This window comes from Oncorhynchus gorbuscha, linkage group LG02 (assembly GCF_021184085.1).
Source record: "Oncorhynchus gorbuscha isolate QuinsamMale2020 ecotype Even-year linkage group LG02, OgorEven_v1.0, whole genome shotgun sequence".
NCBI classification, from domain to species: domain Eukaryota; kingdom Metazoa; phylum Chordata; class Actinopteri; order Salmoniformes; family Salmonidae; genus Oncorhynchus; species Oncorhynchus gorbuscha.
The window spans coordinates 39152784-39171263 of record NC_060174.1 but is presented as its reverse complement, the minus strand read 5'-3'; the positions used below and the strand labels follow the sequence as shown (position 1 = coordinate 39171263).

Here is an 18480-nt window from a genome sequence, read left to right as displayed (position 1 = left end):
AACCATTTAAGAACCTGTTTTTCCAGTGTAGCATAAGAGGCTGGTGAGAGGACCTACAGTATAAGAAGACAGGCTCATTGTAATGGCTGGAATGGAATCAATGGAATGGTACTAAACACATGAATACAATGTGTTTGACTCTGTTATATTGATACCTTTCCAGGCATTACAATGAGCCCATAGTCATATGGCTCACATGCTCTGCTGTGTAGAGCCATCAGAGCTGAGATCTAAAGAACATGCAATGCTTGCGGGATCCATACTACAGCTGGGTTTGACTGGGAAACTGGACTGTGAACGGACATTTAGTGTATGTCAGGTGTCAAGCGCCTTGCCCCTCCGCCTCTTACGTGCAAACACACTATAGGGCCTTCATCGCATCCCTTTTGTTAGTATTGTCAAGTGCTTTCCACTGGTCTTAGGGTCATTCTCTAGTTCCCAGCAGATGAGTCAGGTTATGTTGAAGTGTTGGCCCACTCTACTGATGATGGCCAGTGAGCTAACTGGGGCCTGAGAACGAGTCTGCTTCCAGCATGGGTAGAATAGATCTCTCCTCAGGGGAATTTGAGGCCTAAATGAGGCCCTTGTCCATTTCCAGTAAACAGCCGGAGAAAAGAGACAAAAAAGCTTTCATAAATCTTGTTCCTGTGTACAAGAGAAAGTAAATTGTCTCTAGGTTGCCGTCCATCCGAAGGTTTTATTGAACTTCGATCTCCCTCCAAGTATTCTTTGTACAGGCTGTTCCTGCCAGGGCAGTGAGGTTCCAATGGAAGGTTATGGCCAGAATGTCATTGTTGCCAACATCAGGTTTTCTACAATATGATGCAGAGGAAGCAGGTGGGAAGAGCTATAGGAGGACAGGGTCATTGTAATGGCTGGAATGGAATCAATGGAATGGAGTCAAACATGTGGTTTCGATGTTTGATGTGTTTGAGAACTTTCCATTTATTCTATTCCAGCCATTACAATGAGCCCTTCCTCCTAAAGCTTCTCCCATCAGCCTTCTCTGATGTGCCGTCTCTCAGCATGCATATGCAATATTGTAGGTGTTGTCGAAGCACCTCCAAAGAGGCTTCCTATCATTTTCCTGTGCAATCAACGATCTCACTGACATTTCTATTTCACATTGTCATGAGGCCACAATTGTTTTTTAACTCAAACAGTATATGCTACCGGTCAAATGTTTTAGAACACCTACTCATTCAAGGGTTTTTCTTTATTTTTAATACTTTCTACATTGTAGAATAATAGTGAAGACATCAAAACTATGAAATAACATAAATGGAATCATTTAGTAACCAAATAAGTGTTTAACAAATCAAAATGTATTTTATATTTGAGATTCTTGAAATAGCCAACCGTTGCCTTGACAACAGCTTTGCAAACTCTTGGCATTCTCTCAACCAGCTTCACCTGGAATGCTTTTCCAACAGTCTTGAAGGAGTTCCCACATATGCTGAGCACTTGCTGGATGCTTTTAACTCTGTGGTCAGTCTCATCCCATACCATCTCAATTTGGTTGAGGTCGGGGGATTATGGAGGTCAGGTCATCTGATGCAGCACTACATCAATCTCCTTCTTAGTAAAATAGCCCTTACACAGCCTGGACGTGTGTTGGGTCATTGTCCTGTAGAAAAACAAAAACAAGTCCCACTTGCAAACCAGATGGGATTGCTTATCTTTGCAGAATGCTGTGGAAGCTGGTTAAGTGTCAGCAGCAAAGCACCCCCACACCCTAGCACCTCCTCCTCCATGCTTTACGGTGGAGAAAACACATGCAGAGATCATCTGTTCACCCCCGTTCATCTCACAAAGACACGGCGGTTGGAACCAAAAATCTCAAATCTGGACTCCAGACCTTAGGACAAATTTCCACCGGTCTAATGTCCATTGCTCATGTTTCTTGGCCCAAGCAAGTCTCTTCTTCTTATTAGTGTCCTTTAGTAGTGATTTCTTTGCAGCAATTTGAACATGAAGGCCCGATTCACACAGTCTCCTCTGAACAGTTGATGGTGAGATGTGTCTGTTACTTGAACTCTGTGAAGCATTTATTTGGCCTGATAATTTCTGAGCCTGGTAATTATAATGAACTTATCCTCTGCAGCAGAGGTAACTCTGGGTCTTCCTTTTCTGTTGCGGTCCTCATGAGAGCCAGTTTCATCATAGTGCTTGAGGGTTTTTGCGACGGCACTTGAAGAAACTTTCCAAGTTCTTGAAATGTTCCTTAATGACTGACCTTCATGTCTTAACGTAACGATGGACTGTCGTTTCTCTCTGCTTATTTGAGCTGCTCTTGGACTGCTCACACACACACACACACACACACCTTGTCACAACACAACTGATTGGCTCAAACACATTAAGAAGGAAATAAATTCCAGAAATTAACATTTAAGAAGGCACACCTGACTCATGCCTATCAACCAACCACAGATACAGCAGCTCTCCCAACATGATAGAAGTACATCTTCAGACTGTGTGTGTGTGTGTGTGTGTGTGTGTGTGTGTGTGTGTGTGTGTGTGTGTGTGTGTGTGTGTGTGTGTGTGTGTGTGTGTGTGTGTGTGTGTGTGTGTGTGTGTGTGTGTGTGTGTGTGTGTGTGTGTGTGTGTGTGTGTGTGTGTGTGTGTGTGTGTGTGTGTGTGTGTGTGTGTGTGTGTGTGTGTGTGTGTGTGCGCAAGAGAGTGAGACAGAGAGTGTGTGAGAGAAAGGGCAGGGTCGGGTAAGGTATATGTAATACAGAGAACAATGGACACACACATTATTTCCCCTTGGTGTGTGCTTTGATCTATGCGTGTATCTTTCCAGACGGGCTTGATCCCTCCGCCCACCTAGGAGGCTGTGGACTCGGTCTGATGTGGCTATGGCTGGTCCTCCTATAGACGACTAGACTGAGGAGTCACTCACTCAACATCTCATGGTTCATCAGTTATTACAGTGCGACAGCTCCTTTGTTTTCAGGAGGAGGAAAGCTCTCCACATGTGAATACTAAATGGCACTCAATTCCTAGAGTGTACTAATTTTGGCCAGATCACAATGGGCTCTGCTCAAAAGTAGTGCACTATGTAGGGAATAAGGTGACATTTTGGATGTTGGAACATATATTTTCTGGTTTCTATAGTGATATGTGCGGTTAGTCGTGATTGGGTATCCGTTTTAATGATCCAGGAGATTTCTATATCTATGTGTTTATTGTGTCCCATTATATGAAAATATATATTACAGAATCAATCATGAACGTAGTCATGATAGATGAGCATACAACATGTGTGTTGGACTTGTGAGCTTATTCTGTAGTTGTTTTCGTACATCTATTGTAAGTACACGGGTAATAGAGGAATCGAAGTGAGCATAACTTTGGTGTGTGTGGATCCTCAGTCACTCCCTCCATAGAAATGGATGTTTTGATGCATCCACTCTGTGGCTAAATGTTTCTCCGTCAATTACTTCCCTCATTTTCTCTTTAGATACTAGCAGAGGGGTCAACACTTAAGAGATTAACTTCATTATACATACTTTATTAGCTGGGTAGTCATGTAAGAGGGAGCTGTTCTAAACAATATCAGGTTGCTGCTGTTCGATTGAAGCCTTTCGTTGTGTATATTTGACCTGGATTAATTCATAGGCTTTCGCTGGAGAATTGGCCCTGGCTGAATGGCTGGCTGATTTGCATAGCAAGCGCCAGGTTCTCTCTTTCATCTCTATTTATTACAATCATATGGGTCTCCTTGAATTAATACTGGATTAAAGCTGACAGAACCACTCTCCGTGATCAACTCCAATCAGACCACTGTCTTCACACACACACCCACATATCGTTAATTAAAAACATGGCTTTGCTGTCCTTCTATACAATATGTACATCACTTGAGCCATGTGCAGAGCCATAATAATAATAATAATACATTACATTATATATATATATATATACATACATATCAAAGAATACAATGAAAACCAGGTTTTCCCAGAGGCCAGAGGGAACTGGTTTTCAAGTCATTTTCAAGTCTGTAGCACCAAGTTGAAGGTAAAGCCTGAACACTGAAGTACTGTGAAGAGTGGAGGGTCTACCTGATCAGGCAGTGTTTGGGCACCCTAACATCAGTGCACCGCCCTGTGCAGTCCAGTGTTGCTCTGCTCTTTACTGATCACACTCCCTGCCTGTGTTTGACAAGAAGAGGGACGGTGGGAGAAGAAAGGAGGGAAAGGCAGAATGGAGAAGACATTGGCAAATAAAAGGAACGGGGAATAATGATGAAGAGAGAGATTGGCAAAAAAAGCAGGTGTAGTTGGTTGGAGGGAGGAAAAGAGAGATACAGGGTGGGTCACATCGTGGTGATCTCACTTCATATGGCTCTCTATCCAGTCTTTGAAGTTAGCCACATGTGTGTACACAGTAAACAGGTCTGGGTCACACTCTCCCTGGTCATACCCGAAACTCACCAACCCCAGCAGCCGCCACTCCCCTTTGGACATGTCCCGCCCCCCTGGAGAGGCAAGAGAGGGGTCCTGGGTGGAGCCTGTCTGAGCGGGAAGGATCAGGATACCCCCTGTGTCCGCAGGACAGATGTTAGATGGGCCATAGTCGGGTCGCTGGCGGCCGCAGAGCATGTTGTCTGTAACGCTCACAGGCACGCCATTACGGGCATACTGCTGCTCACAGGGCACCACGTCAGCCAGGTGCTGCACACCCACCCTGGCCCTCTCCTCTTCCCCAATCCGGGGGTCCGGCAAGGGGGCCCAGCCCATCACCAGCCCCTTTCTGGAGGTCGCCTCTTCCCCCTGGGTGTCAGGCAGACAGAGGGGCAGGACTTTCTCCCCGATACGAGCCTTGTCCAGCAGCTTGATCACGGCCAAGTCTGAGTCCAAGACCAGGGGGTCGTAGTTGTGGTGGACAGAGATAGAGGCCACCTGGAGGAGAAGAGGCGGGATGTTTAGTGAGACATAAAATAAATGATCACAAGGTAGACAGATAACATAAACTGGTCAGAGTAAGAAACAAGCAAGGAGGTATGGTCAGTGATACAAGGGATGGTCAGAATGAAGAGGGAATGATCAGAGAGAGAGTAGGGATGTTTCGAGAAAGAATAGAGAGAGAAAGGAGGTGTTACAAAAAGAAAAGCTGTAGAAAGAAGAGAGAGACTGTGCCAAACGTAACAGCAGGGTGACAGCTTGGCTCTCTGAGGGACGATGTTAGCTGGGCTTGTTACCTGGCAACTCACACTCCTCACTCATATGATCATACATTAATTGACTGTCCTTTATAAAGTGCAGTATGTACCATAAATCGACAAGTCATGTATCACAACCACATTGGTGTTTCCTTACAGTCAAAGTGGAACCTATTCAGTGACTGAACATAAACCGACATGGGGCTGTATGGCTAGATGTGGTACACATGATGTCATGTTTGTAAAATGATGCATTATAATTGGACACAGGTTTAAAACCCCTGCCACCCAGCCATTGGTATTATATAGATCCCATAAGGCTGGTAAATGTAGAACCTCATGTGTGATGAACTGTACACCATAGTTGTATTTCAGTGTGATTAGTGCAGTGTGTGACTAACTGAGTACAGGTGGTCTCCCTAGCCTATATAGTTTAAACCCCTTTCATTCCTTACTTGCCACCCCCACCACCAACCCAGTTAGCCCTCTCCAAACCCTATCTCACTCCCTACTCCCCATCCCCCACCCCCAACCACCTCAGCCCTATCCAACCCCTCTCTTACCCTAAGATGCTGCAGGCCCTTGGTCTCCCGGAGGTCACTGCGGTAGTGTTTTCCCATCACCACCTTGACCTTGGCTGCATCAAGAGGGTACATCTTCCCCAGCTCAGTCACACAGTGGGCTGCCACCACCACACTCCGCTGGTTCACCAGGGCCCCGCTACACACCAGCTGCCAGCCTGAGGCATCGTCCTGCCCCTGGGACCCAGCCCCTGCTCCTGGTACAGCTCCAGGCCCGATATTTAGTGTCTTGTCCAGGCTGGCCTTCTTGTCTAGCTTGGTCCCTGCTATGTTGTTGGAGCGTCGGTAGATGGCGGCTAGCCAGGGCCAGTGGGACTCGGCTGGGCTCTGAGGGTCAAAGGTGGGATGCTTCCCACATACTGGGAAAAGAGAAGGATGGGGAGACAAGGGTGGAGAACAGGAAAGTGTGGCCAGGGAGGAGAACAGGAAAGTGTGGCCAGGGTGGAGAACAGGAAAGTGTGGTCAGGGAGGAGAACAGGAAAGTGTGGCCAGGGTGGAGAACAGGAAAGTGTGGCCAGGGTGGAGAACAGGAAAGTGTGGCCAGGGAGGAGAACAGGAAAGTGTGGCCAGGGAGGAGAACAGGAAAGTGTGGCCAGGGTGGAGAACAGGAAAGTGTGGCCAGGGAGGAGAACAGGAAAGTGTGGCCAGGGAGGAGAACAGGAAAGTGTGGCCAGGGTGGAGAACAGGAAAGTGTGGCCAGGGTGGAGAACAGGAAAGTGTGGCCAGGGAGGAGAACAGGAAAGTGTGGCCAGGGAGGAGAACAGGAAAGTGTGGCCAGGGTGGAGAACAGGAAAGTGTGGCCAGGGAGGAGAACAGGAAAGTGTGGCCAGGGAGGAGAACAGGAAAGTGTGGCCAGGGAGGAGAACAGGAAAGTGTGGCCAGGGAGGAGAACAGGAAAGTGTGGCCAGGGAGGAGAACAGGAAAGTGTGGCCAGGGTGGAGAACAGGAAAGTGTGGCCAGGGTGGAGAACAGGAAAGTGTGGCCAGGGAGGAGAACAGGAAAGTGTGGCCAGGGTGGAGAACAGGAAAGAAAGGGAAGGAAGATAATAAACATCATACTTTCCAGAGTGATACAACACTTGATATTGTAATTTATGAAAAAATAATTCCATATGATACCCAACCTGGAATATTACTTTTTCAGCCCAATTTCCTTGATTGTTTAGTGTCTGGGTGTGGTTTGAAAGTGTCATTCTTGCCTAAGTGGCAAGAAGAACCTTTCTTTATATCAAGTAATGTGGCTCTGCTGTCCTCACCTGGCGAGCAGGAGACATGACGCCCGCTCCACTTGCCAGTCTTGAGGCAGGTGCGGCGAGCACTGCCTGAGTGGTGATAGAAGGGAGAGGCACACTCGTACGTTACGTGAGTGTAGAGGTGGTGGAAGCCCTGGGGCAGCTGGGATAGCACTGGAGGACCTTTGGTGGGACCGGCGGACTGGAAGAGCCTCCTGAACCCAGAGGAGGAGTAGAGCTTATGCACAGGGGTCTTCCTGAGAGGGAGAGAGGAGAGGGGTCAGTGGAGATGCCTTTACAGAAACAACTAGTGTATAATTAAGCAATAAGGCCCAAGGAGGTGCAACAAGGAGTGCCTGGATATAGCCCTTAGCCGTGGTATATTGACCTACCTGGTTAAATAAAGGTGAAATAAAAATATATATAATAATAATATATGCCATTTAGCAGACGCTTTTATCCAAAGCGACTTACAGTCATATGTGCATACATTCTACGTATGGGTGGTCCCGGGGATCGAACCCACTACCCTGGCGTTACAAGCGCCATGCTCTACCAACTGAGCTACACAGGACCACAAACCCCCGATGTGCCTTATTGCTTGTGCCTTTAACTAGTTACCAACGTAATTAGAACAGTACAAATAAATGTTTTGACTTTCCCGTGGTATGATATCCCACGGCCTTCAGCCTATCAGCATTCAGGGCTCGGACTACCCAGTTTATAATGTTCTTTAAGAGGCTAGCAGTGTGTTTAAGTAGCGTCCTTTAGGTTTTTAAATGGCAAACTTTGATGTGGGCTTCACATGGTAAAGTGCCTCAGTCATTAAAAGATAGAGTCATGTCTTCTGTTATGTTGTGTGCATTAATGAGGATCATACATAATATTCTCTTATGGTGTGTGTATGATGTTGATATTATGATTATGCACATGTTTGTGGTTTTTAGATATGATGATCGCTAAGGTAAAGCAGATATCTGTGGTGTTGGAGAATGCTTTTGTCTATCGTGTTTATGTAGACTATATCTTGTGCATATTTTTGTCTGCTATGTAACATATGTTAATGTAAATCGACATACCTGAATGGAGCCTGTGGAGGCAGAACTCTCTGTCTGACCAGCTCGGAGACCTTGGGCTCTCTGCAGGCTGCAGAAAAACACACACAGGGTTCCCATTAAAACCTACTGTCAGGCAGGGAGCTGCTCTCATTCTCAATGTTGGTTTGATTAGAGGCTGCTAAAAGTAGCGCCTAACTTTCAGGTGCAACAGCATATTCCTAGATGATAATCACAAAGTAGAGGCACACGCTTGCCTGCAATCACACACAAACACACACATTCCAGTGCCTACCTCTCACACAAAGAGGTTGAGCGCCCCCCCAGGAGCTGCCAGGCTGGCAGGAGCGTCGGGCGTCACCACTAAGAGCGTATGAGTGGTTACAGAAGAACTCCACCGTCTCTGGCATCATCCCTGGCACCACCTGCTGGTACCCATGGTAGAGCTGCGGGAGAGGAGGACAGCGCTTCTCTGGAAGGAGGGAGTAAGGGAAGATAGAGGGGAAAGAGGGCAGGTGGTGAGAGCAGAAGGTGGAAAGGAGTGAGAAAGATGGAAAGGGAGTGAGAGAGTGTGAAATAAAACCTAAGATGTGGAGAGTCATTATAATATCTGTTTTAATGGTGCAGTGTATTTTACAACACGCACTTAACATGTCTTACCGTTGATGATTTGGTTCTCTCTCTTCTCATCCTCAGACTCTTTAGTTGGCTTTTCTGAATCTTTTCCTGCATTTTCCTCTTCAGGTTTGCTTGTACTTGCCGCTGTGTCTTTGGCTCCTCTTGAATCTTTAGTTGATCCTATGTCTTTGCGTGGTTTTCCCACAGGCATTTTGGTGTCCTGACCTCCTGATGAATATGGGGTGAACTGTGTGTTGTTACTTCTAGTTGGAATAATACTCTTCACAACGTCTTTAGACACTGTTGTATTCAGACCCTGCTCTATGTCATTGGTGCCGAACACATCCGTAACAGTGTAATCTATGGCAAATGTGTCTCCCCGTGGTTTTATCTCAGTGTAATCTATGGCAAATGTGTCTCCCCGTGGTTTTAAGTCGTTAGGATCAACTATGTTTGGCCCACTGCTTGTATCTCCCGGTTGCTCTTTCTCCTCCTCTTTCTTCTCCTGTCCTTTATCTTCCACCACCACCACTATCTCAGGAATCTCTGTAGTCTTGCCTGTCTCCTGCAGCACGTCGGTGTCTCCCCCCGTATCTGGACTGCCATCGGTGTCCTCTGTGGTTTTCCCCAAGTCATTTTCTCTGTCTCCCTCCACTGTGTTTAACATGTCATCCGTTTCTTTACTGTCCACTTTATCCTTGCTACCTCCGGTAGGTTTCTCTAGCCCTGTTCCTTTTTCTTTGTCACTCGTTGTATCCTTGCTTCCTTCTGGGATATTCACCCGAGTAATGTCTATGTTTTTCTCTTTACCATCTCTAATGTCCACTGTCGTGTTCCTCAGGCCTGTGTCTGGCTCTTTACCAGCCACGTCCTCCTTGATACCCGTAGTATTGTCTATCTCTTTGTCTTTGGGTTTTTCAATGTCTTTATGTGTGCCAGTGTCTTTGTCTTTCTCTGCATCTGTGTCTTTGTTCTTTTCTGTGTCTTTGTTCTTTTCTGTGTCTTTGTTCTTTTCTGTGTCTTTGTTCTTTTCTGTGTCTTTGCCTGATTCAGCAAGTGTGTTATTCACTGTAAGAACAAGAATAGAATACAATGTTAATTACTGGGTTTAAATGGCTGTAAATAAGTGTTATACAGTTGACTGACGATTCTGAATGGTTGTACACATTTTACTCGTGCAATATTGTCAATTTCACGGAGGCTTGGTCACCTAGTACATAGTCATTAATTTACAATAATAATAGGTCACTGTTGATGTCTGTCAAAACCTGTTCCCACTGTCTCCAAACTCTGAATCCCGCCATGCCATGCTCTGACCCTAACCTTTGCCACAGGTGGGAGGTGTTCCGCTCCAGGTGTTGTTGGGAAGACAGGTTCTCTGGTGGGTTCCGCTCAGCTTGTAGGGCTGGTAGCACAGATACTGCAGGGCAAGGATGACGTCATTGGGACCGTACACCTTGAAGTGGTCTCCATGGATGGGCTTGGCTGGAATGGCACAGAACTTCACCATGGGCACTGCAGAGGAACAGAGAGGTCATGTAGGCTCAGTGAGATGGGATTGAGGTGGTCAGACACTATTGCTTTAGTGTTCATATGTCTCAAATGTTATTGTATAAAACAAACCTACAGCGTTAATGTCACTAAGGTGAATCAGGTTTGATTTTTCACAAAGCACCCCAATATACACTGACTGCACCAAACATTAGGAACACCTTCCTATATTGAGTTGGACCCCTTCTTCCCTCAGAACAGCCTCAGATCAGCGGGCCATCAACTCTACAAGGTATCAAAAGTGTTCCACAGGGATTCTGGCTCATGTTGACTCCAATTCTTCCCATAGTTGTGTCATGTTAGCTGGATGTCCTTTGGGTGGTGGACCGTTCTTGATACACACGGGAAACTGTTGAGTGTGAAAAACCCAGCAGCATTGCAATTTCTTGACACACTCAATTCGTTGCGCCTGGCACCTACTACCATACACCATTCAAAGGCACTTAAATATTTTGTCTAGCCCATTCACACTCTGAATGGCACACACACACGATACAAGTGTCAATTGTCTCAATGCTTAAAAATCCTTCTTTAACCTGTCTCCTCCCCTTCATCTACACTGATTGAAGTGGATTTGACAAGTGACATCAATAAGAGATTATAACTTTCATCTGGATTCACCTGGTCAGTCTATGTCATGGAAAGAGCAGGTGTTCCTAATGTTTTTTACACTCAGCATACATTGTGCTTTGCCTCACTCTCTCTGTGCCCCTCTCTCTCACGGGCCTCTTACCACACTGGGGGGCAGGGGCGCTCCAGGTGCCATCCCGGAGGCATACGGCTGTGCGGACCCCCCTCAGCTTGAACCCAGGGTCACAGCTGAATATGACTTGTGCCCCTGAGTTATGGAATACCCCCTCTGTGGTGCCATGGACAGGTACCGGGGGCCTCCGACAACCTACAACTGGAGGGATACACACAAACCCATACACACACATACACATACACAATTACACACAACCCTTCTCATGCTTTCTGAGCACATTGTGTTTTGTCTTCTGATCACTATAATGTCACCAATCTTCTGCCATCCATAAACACCACTTCAGTGTGTTCACTGCTGTGTGATACGGTATTAGCATTGTGTTGTCTGGTATAACCACAACTCTTTCTGAATAGCCACCTACAGCCTAAGGGCTCTCAGAACCCAGTTCGTTATTTACAAACCATTTCTTCCTCCTCAGAATTACCTCTTTGACTAGCTAGAAGTTTATAAATACAGCCTCCACATCGCGCTGCCTTATTAATAGGTCATTTCAGCAGGACTGGAAAAGTCTGAACAGCTCACAAGGCGACATACAGAGGAATAAATAGAACAGTCCTAGTAAAAAGAAGCTTTAGTTTCCACAGCAGTAAAGTGTTTTTACGATGTGGGTTGGTAGCGTAGGGCTTGGGTTGGTAGTGTGGAATGGAATAGTGGGTGTAATTGTTCAGACAATTGTGTCTCCTTTGCGTTATTATTGCTGTCTCTACCTTCTTGCCCTTTGTACTGCTTTCTGTGCCCAATAATGTCTGTACCCTGTTTTGTGCTGCTGTCATGTTGTGTTGCTACCATGCTGTGTTGTCATGTGTTGCTGCCATGCTATGTTGTAGTCTTAGGTCTCTCTTTATGTAGTGTTGTGTTGTCTCTCTCTTGTCGTGATCTCCCCATTATCACTGTCTCCTTGCCTACCAACATTTCTATCCTCTAGTCGAGCTGCACGTGGGACGGGACAGGGAGCTTTCACTTGGCTTTCCGCATGTGGAGAAGGACAAGGTGCACCACCCTGTTAAGTCATTTTCATTCTTAGAAAAACAGATAAAAGGTATGTGTGTGTGTGTGTGTGTGGGGGGGGGTTAAAATGAGAGTCTATCATATCCTCTGTGTTTGCCCACACCCCTGTCCTCCCATCACAGTGTCTGTCTGTCTACCCCAGTATAGTCAATCGTCTACTGGGCTGTCTCTACTGGGATGAGTCATAGCCATTATTAAGGAATGCTAACAGAGGATGTTATGATTAATGAAGCCCCATTAATCACCCACTAACTCCTGTCAACGCCTCAGAAACTATGTTTCAATAATCATCTAAAATATAGACTGTTGCATCATCGGAAATATACAGAGTGTCAAGAAAGAGTCTTGAAAGCATGTTATCCTGAAGAAGGTTGTTTGGAATATTGTTTAATGATAGGTAACTTATTGCAGACCCGAAGTGCAGCTGCTGCCAAATCCACCATTTCAGTTTTTTTGTCTAACTGCCTCTGGGATAAACTGGGAGTAATGTACACGTGTTTCCACAACATATACCACATTAGTGTTATCCTAAATCTACCTCACAAACGAGCAGGCCAGCTCTCCTCATGGGAATACCAGCTGAACAACGTGGACGGAATTCCATCCCTCCAATTCTTCCATGCGTTTTATGAGCGCCTCTCATCCAACGGAAAAACTGGCTTAGATTATAGAGGCAGGTTTGTTTCACCATTAGTTTTATAGACTCAACTGTAGCCCTGAAAATAAAACCACCTGAAAAAATGAATAGGGTTCTTGGCCAACCTGTTTTCTCTGGGTCCAGGGGGGGAAAGGGTAGTGGTGTGGTGGTGGGTATGGAAACCCAGGCCTGTGTCCAGACACCCATAAAGAAGCAGGGTTGTGGTGGAGATGTGAACAGAAGGAGCTCCAGAAATAGAGGGCCCTGTTGGACCTCTATTAGGATGAGGTAGGGGGCTGTCTGGCATTGTGTGGGTGGCAGCCAGGTGACTGCCCCAGATACAGATGGCCATAGGGAAGCCTAGCTATGTTTAGCCTTGCTTACTCATTCTCTGTCAGCCAATATCTATCATTATCTGTCTCTCTTCCTCACTGTCTCTCCCTCTCTCTCGTCATTCTCTCTCAGTCCCTCTTTCTCTCCAAGATGTTTATATAAACTCAGACCGTGAGCTGTAATTTCATGAAGTTCTAATTCCGTCAAGTGGTTATAGCGGTTTATGGTCCATCTGTCGACACGTGACAGTTTTTACAAACAGCTGATTGGCCTGGGCCAGATGACCAGTAGGGAAGGCAGCTGGTCTGGAAGCTCTCCACACCACAGAGCCCTTGTGATGGTGACTCACTCGCTGTTGTTTGCACTTATGGGACTCTGAGGATATGGTCAGGGGAGAAGTCCAACATAGATACTCTGCATGCTTGTTGCCTGTGGTCTTTGTTTTAACTGTACTACATCTGACGTACATCAGTAACATATGTCACATCACCTTTGTGACTAGGCTAACCCAACGTTTAGTGTACTCACCATTCTCACACCTCTGTCCAGTGTAGCCAGCCAGACAGCCACAGTGGTAGGTGTGGGACGTGTCCAGGATACAGGTTCCATCATGGAGACAGGGGGAGGAGCTGCATGCTGGAAACACACAGAGCAGGAAGGATGCTTAGACACATAAAATGGACTACATAACAGCAGTAATATATATAGACCAGGAGAGGAACCATTGCTGTGTCCTTAGTATTGCTTTGAACTGGTGGGAAAGTTTGTAGTGGATAGCTTATGTTGGGGATATGGCCAAAAATGTAAAGACGGTATTAAAGTGTGAAAATTCATGCCTACTCTCCAACACCCTTCCCTAAAAATGTACCGTAGCCTACTACAGTATGTATTTTTGGCATGAGTACAGCTGGCTTGCAGTACTGTGTTACAGTGTGTGTTCATAGTGATTGGGTATGAATGAGGAACTGAGTGACAGGTTAAATTGGTAATTAATAAGGGGTTTCTCTGTTAGGCTGCCAAGCAAGTATCCCCAGGCAGGAGTATGATAAGGGTGTGCCCTGCTTAGTTATCATAACAGTTAACATTCAGGTAGCTTTTTCAACTTTCTAAACTCATTTCCATTTAAACCACAATTATAATAATATTGAATTAGCATACTTTTGCTACAAAATCCACAGTGATCTACTTAAGTCACCATTAGAGTCATAGATTTCCTCTCAGACATGTACTGTTCCTACCTGAGCTCTCCTGGAAGATGGCAAAGAAGCCGTCAAAGTTCTTATAGCCATCGGACACAAACAGGACATGTAGGGAGTTGCCGGAGCTCTGGATTGGAGCAGGCCTGTCGTTCCCACAGAACCGACCAATCACACGAGAGTTGATGCTGTCACCATCACGCACCTCTACATAGTCGTAGCGACAGGAGTGGTCAAACTCAAGGCTCAGCATCATGAACCTGTGGGTGGAGATGGAGGGAGGTGGTTAGAAGTGTCTAGGGAGACTGCTCTAAATGATTGTACTGCACATGTAGCAGAGGTCAGCTGAGTTTATTTAGTGGTATTGACAGTTTACCTCAATGTGATGTACTAATGGAATTATGGGGTTTGGGGCCTTGGTTTGCTACACAAATTCACATCAAATCAAATTTTTGTCACGTACAAGTGATTAGCGAAATGCTTGTCCTTCTAGCTCCGAGAGTGCAGTAATATCTAACAAGTAATATCAAACAAATTATTCAACATATACCCAATAAACACAAATCTAAGTAGAAATGAATTAAGACTATATACATATGGGCGAGCAATGTCAGAGCGGAGTGACGAAGATACAGTAGAATAGTATAGAATAGAGTATATACATATGAGATGAGTAATGCAAGATATGTAAACATAATTAAGTGAATGAGATACCGTAGAATAGAATAGAATAGAATACAGTATATACATATGAGATGAGTAATGCCAAATATGTAAACATTAAAGTGACTTGTGCTCCATTGCTTAAAGTGGCCAGTGATTTCTAGTCTATGCCTATAGGCAGCAGCCTCTAATGTGCTAGTGATGGCTGTTTAACAGTCTGATGGCCTTGAGATAGAAGCTGTTTTTCAGTCTCTCGGTCCCAGCTTTGATACACCTGTACTGACCTCGCCTTCTGGATGATAACAGGCTGAATAAGAGTCAGGTTGGAGACTTGAGCCAACTCCCCGTGCTTACCGTAGCGGACGTCGTACTGGTCAGGCACCGTGTAATGCTGTCAAGCGCACGGTGTCTCCAGTACGCATCCTTAGCCCGGTGCGCTACATCCCAGCTCCCCGCATCTGCGGGCTAGGGTGAGGATCCAGCCAGGGCGAATGGTGCCAGCCCTGCTCTCCAGACAGCCAGTGCGTCTCCTCGAGCCAGAATATCCTGCGTCAGCTCTTGCGCACTGTGTCTCCCGTGTGTCTGCACAGCCCAGTGCGTCCTGTGCCTGCGTCCCGCACATGCCGGGGTAAAATCACCATCCAGCCAGGACGAGTTGTGCAGGCCCTTAGTTCGAGATCTCCAGTGCGCCTCCAGGGCCCGGTCTATCCTGTGCCTCCTCCGAGGACAAGGCTGTCTCTCAGTCTCCTCCCTCCAGGTTCTCCCGCCTGTCCGACGCTTCCAGAGTCTCCCTCCAGTCAGGAGCAGCCCGTCACTCCGGCGCGGCCAGAGCCGCCCGTCACTCCGGCGCTGCCAGAGTCACCCTTCACTCCGGAGCTGCCAGAGTTTCCCGCCTGTCCGGCGCTGCCGGAGTCTCCTGTCTATTATGGGCCCGCTGCAAGGGTCCCCAGTCCGAGGTCAGCGGCGAGGGTCGCCGCTCCAAAGGCGCCACTTAAGTGGGCCAAGACTATGGTGGGGTGGGGTCCACGTCCCGCGCCAGAGCCGCCACCGTGGACAGATGCCCATCCAGACCCTCCCCTGTGGGTTTATGTTTGCGGCCGGAGTCTGCACCTTTGGGGGAAGGTACTGTCACGTCCTGACCTTAGTTCCTTTTTTATGTCTCTATTTTAGTTTGGTCAGGGCGTGAGTTGGGGTGGGCATTCTATGTTTTGTGTTCTATGTTTTCCATTTCTATGCTTTTGGCCTGGTATGGTTCCCAATCAGAGGCAGCTGTCAATCGTTGTCTCTGAGAACCGTAGCTTGTGTTCCCACTATGATTTGTGTGTAGTTGTTTTCTGTCTCTGTGTCTGCACCAGACAGAAATGTTTAGTTTTTGTTCATTCTCTTGTTATGTTGTTTTGTGTTCAGTTTAAATAAATATTAACATGGACACGTACCACCCTGCACTTTGAAAAAAAGTATTATTTTTAAGGGGTGGATCAGCTAAATATTGCGGAAAGAATATTTGTTCCGTCAATGTAATTGTCTGCATCATTTCCAATCCCCCATATATTTTTGGGGTAAATATATAGATCCATACACATATGCATACATATACACATATATATAGACATGCATATACACATACCTATATGGACATACATATACACATACCTATATGGACATACATTTTTAAAGAATATACCTGTCAGGTTCTGACCAAAGTTCTTGTGTGTTTTCCTTGTTTTAGTGTTGGTCAGGACGTGAGCTGGGTGGGCATTCTATGTTGCGTGTCTAGTTTGTATATTTCTATGTTTGGTCTGATATGGTTCTCAATCAGAGGCAGGTGTTAGTCATTGTCTCTGATTGGGAACCATATTTAGGTAGCCTGTTTTGTGTTGGGATTTGTGGGTGAATGTTTCCTGTCTCTGTTTTCTCTGCACCAGATAGGACTGTTTTCGGGTTTTGTCACATGTATTGTTTTGTAGTGTGTTCATGTTGAGTTTCTGTTATTAAAGAACCATGGACACTTACCACGCTGCACATTGGTCCTCCGATCATTCTCGCGTCTCTTCCTCAGAAGAAGAGGAGGAGGAAAACCCTTAACAATACCTTTATTATTATCCCCCGTAAACCCTACCACCGATCCCCCAATTGGAGTAAACTAATAAACACTTCTGCTTTTACCTTCAATTTATACATCTTATACACATTTTACATTCAGTCTATTTTACAATAGTTATTTTTTTTGTTTGTTTTTAGTCCTTCCTCTATTTCTGATGTCCGTCCAGTTTGATTTCTATTTGTAACTGTGCTATTTCACAAAAGTTCTGAACATATATACATTTTACAGACCCCGTATGTTCTACATGTTTTATCTTGCTATTAGTCCCACCCTTTAGCTCCATTCAACCTCTCCCATATGTCTCTCAACATCATCCATTTTAGATTTCTATCTGCCATTTCTATCTGCCATATTTTTCAACTGTGCTGTGATGCTTCACAAACAACTTGAACCTTTCTATTCTGATAGCTTCTACAGATTGTAAATTAAAAATTAAAAATTTTGCTAAAATAATTATTATATTATTGATTGATTGACTATGGCTTTTCAAATCACCCAGTATTGCTTTCTGCAGCGTTAGTTCTAGGCAAATGTTGCAATTCTTCAGCCATTCCTGGACCTGTGACCAAAAAAATGAGCTACATATGGACAATACCAAAATAAACGATCTAATGACTCTGCCTCCTCACAGCAGAATCTGCAGAGCTGGGAAGATTGTATCCCCCATATATAATAACATTATTTTAGTTGCAATAATTTTGAATAATAATTTAAATTGAAAAATGTGAAGTTTTGCATCCAGCGTTGTTTTGCGTATCAATTCATAAACCATGTGCCATGGAATGGGTACATTGAAAATTTCTTCCCAACTATTTTGCAATTTATATGGCACAGCTGTCAGTGTTTGTCCTTAAATGAAATTGGTATATGTTTTTATTTATCACACTTTTCTTTAACCATTTATGTTCTTTAATACATGGCCGACATACAGGTGCCTTACTTTTTACCCTTCTACTTGCCTCTTCCATTTTTGTAGTAATGCTGCATTTAATTGGTTGTAATTTTGGGTAGAGCAGACATTTCCATGTGTCTGTGTTAGCTGCATGTGTGACATAACTCCACCAGTCCTATTTATGATATCATTCACTAAAATTATACCTTTTTTTTTATTCTTTCGAAAAATAGAGTTTTTTTCATCAATATGTATATTTGAATTTAACCACAATATTTGTTGTGTCTTTTCAGGTGGATTAAACTGAAATTGCAACCAACTTTCTAAGGCCTGTTTAAAAAATAAAGATCTTTTGGAGATTATTTCCTTTTCAAACGATCGAAAGTGGGCCTGTGTAATCAGAATAAAGGGAAAAAGGCCCTTCTTGAACATAGGATGAGACATTCGTACCAATTTACTAGAGAACCAGTTTGGATTTAAGTATAACTTTTGTATGACTGATGCCTTTCATGAGAGGTCTAATGCTTTAATATTTAATCATTTCTCCCCCCCGAATTCATATCAGTTATACAAATAGACCCTTTTAATTTTATCTGGCTTGCCGTTCCAAATAAAATTGAATATTTTATGTTCGTATAATTGAAAAGCAGGTCACTAGGTGTAGGCAAAACCATA

At 45.0% G+C, this 18480-nt stretch overlaps 1 protein-coding gene across 1 annotated transcript in view; it reads right to left on the bottom strand.

Annotated features, from left to right (window-relative positions):
* Nucleotides 1-3171: 3171 nt before the first annotated feature.
* The window catches only part of LOC124002143 (inactive serine protease PAMR1-like), a 56270-nt gene continuing 40961 nt past the window's right edge, over nt 3172-18480 (bottom strand). The window contains exons 5-14 of the mRNA XM_046309453.1: nt 14189-14406; nt 13479-13586; nt 10940-11110; nt 9979-10170; nt 8698-9723; nt 8333-8509; nt 8062-8128; nt 7007-7239; nt 5734-6110; nt 3172-4910 (exon numbers count right to left, since the gene is read on the bottom strand). Of these exons, the coding sequence (XP_046165409.1) occupies nt 4341-4910; nt 5734-6110; nt 7007-7239; nt 8062-8128; nt 8333-8509; nt 8698-9723; nt 9979-10170; nt 10940-11110; nt 13479-13586; nt 14189-14406 (3139 nt within the window). The 3' untranslated portion in view covers nt 3172-4340. The remainder of the gene's footprint in view (nt 4911-5733; nt 6111-7006; nt 7240-8061; nt 8129-8332; nt 8510-8697; nt 9724-9978; nt 10171-10939; nt 11111-13478; nt 13587-14188; nt 14407-18480) is intronic.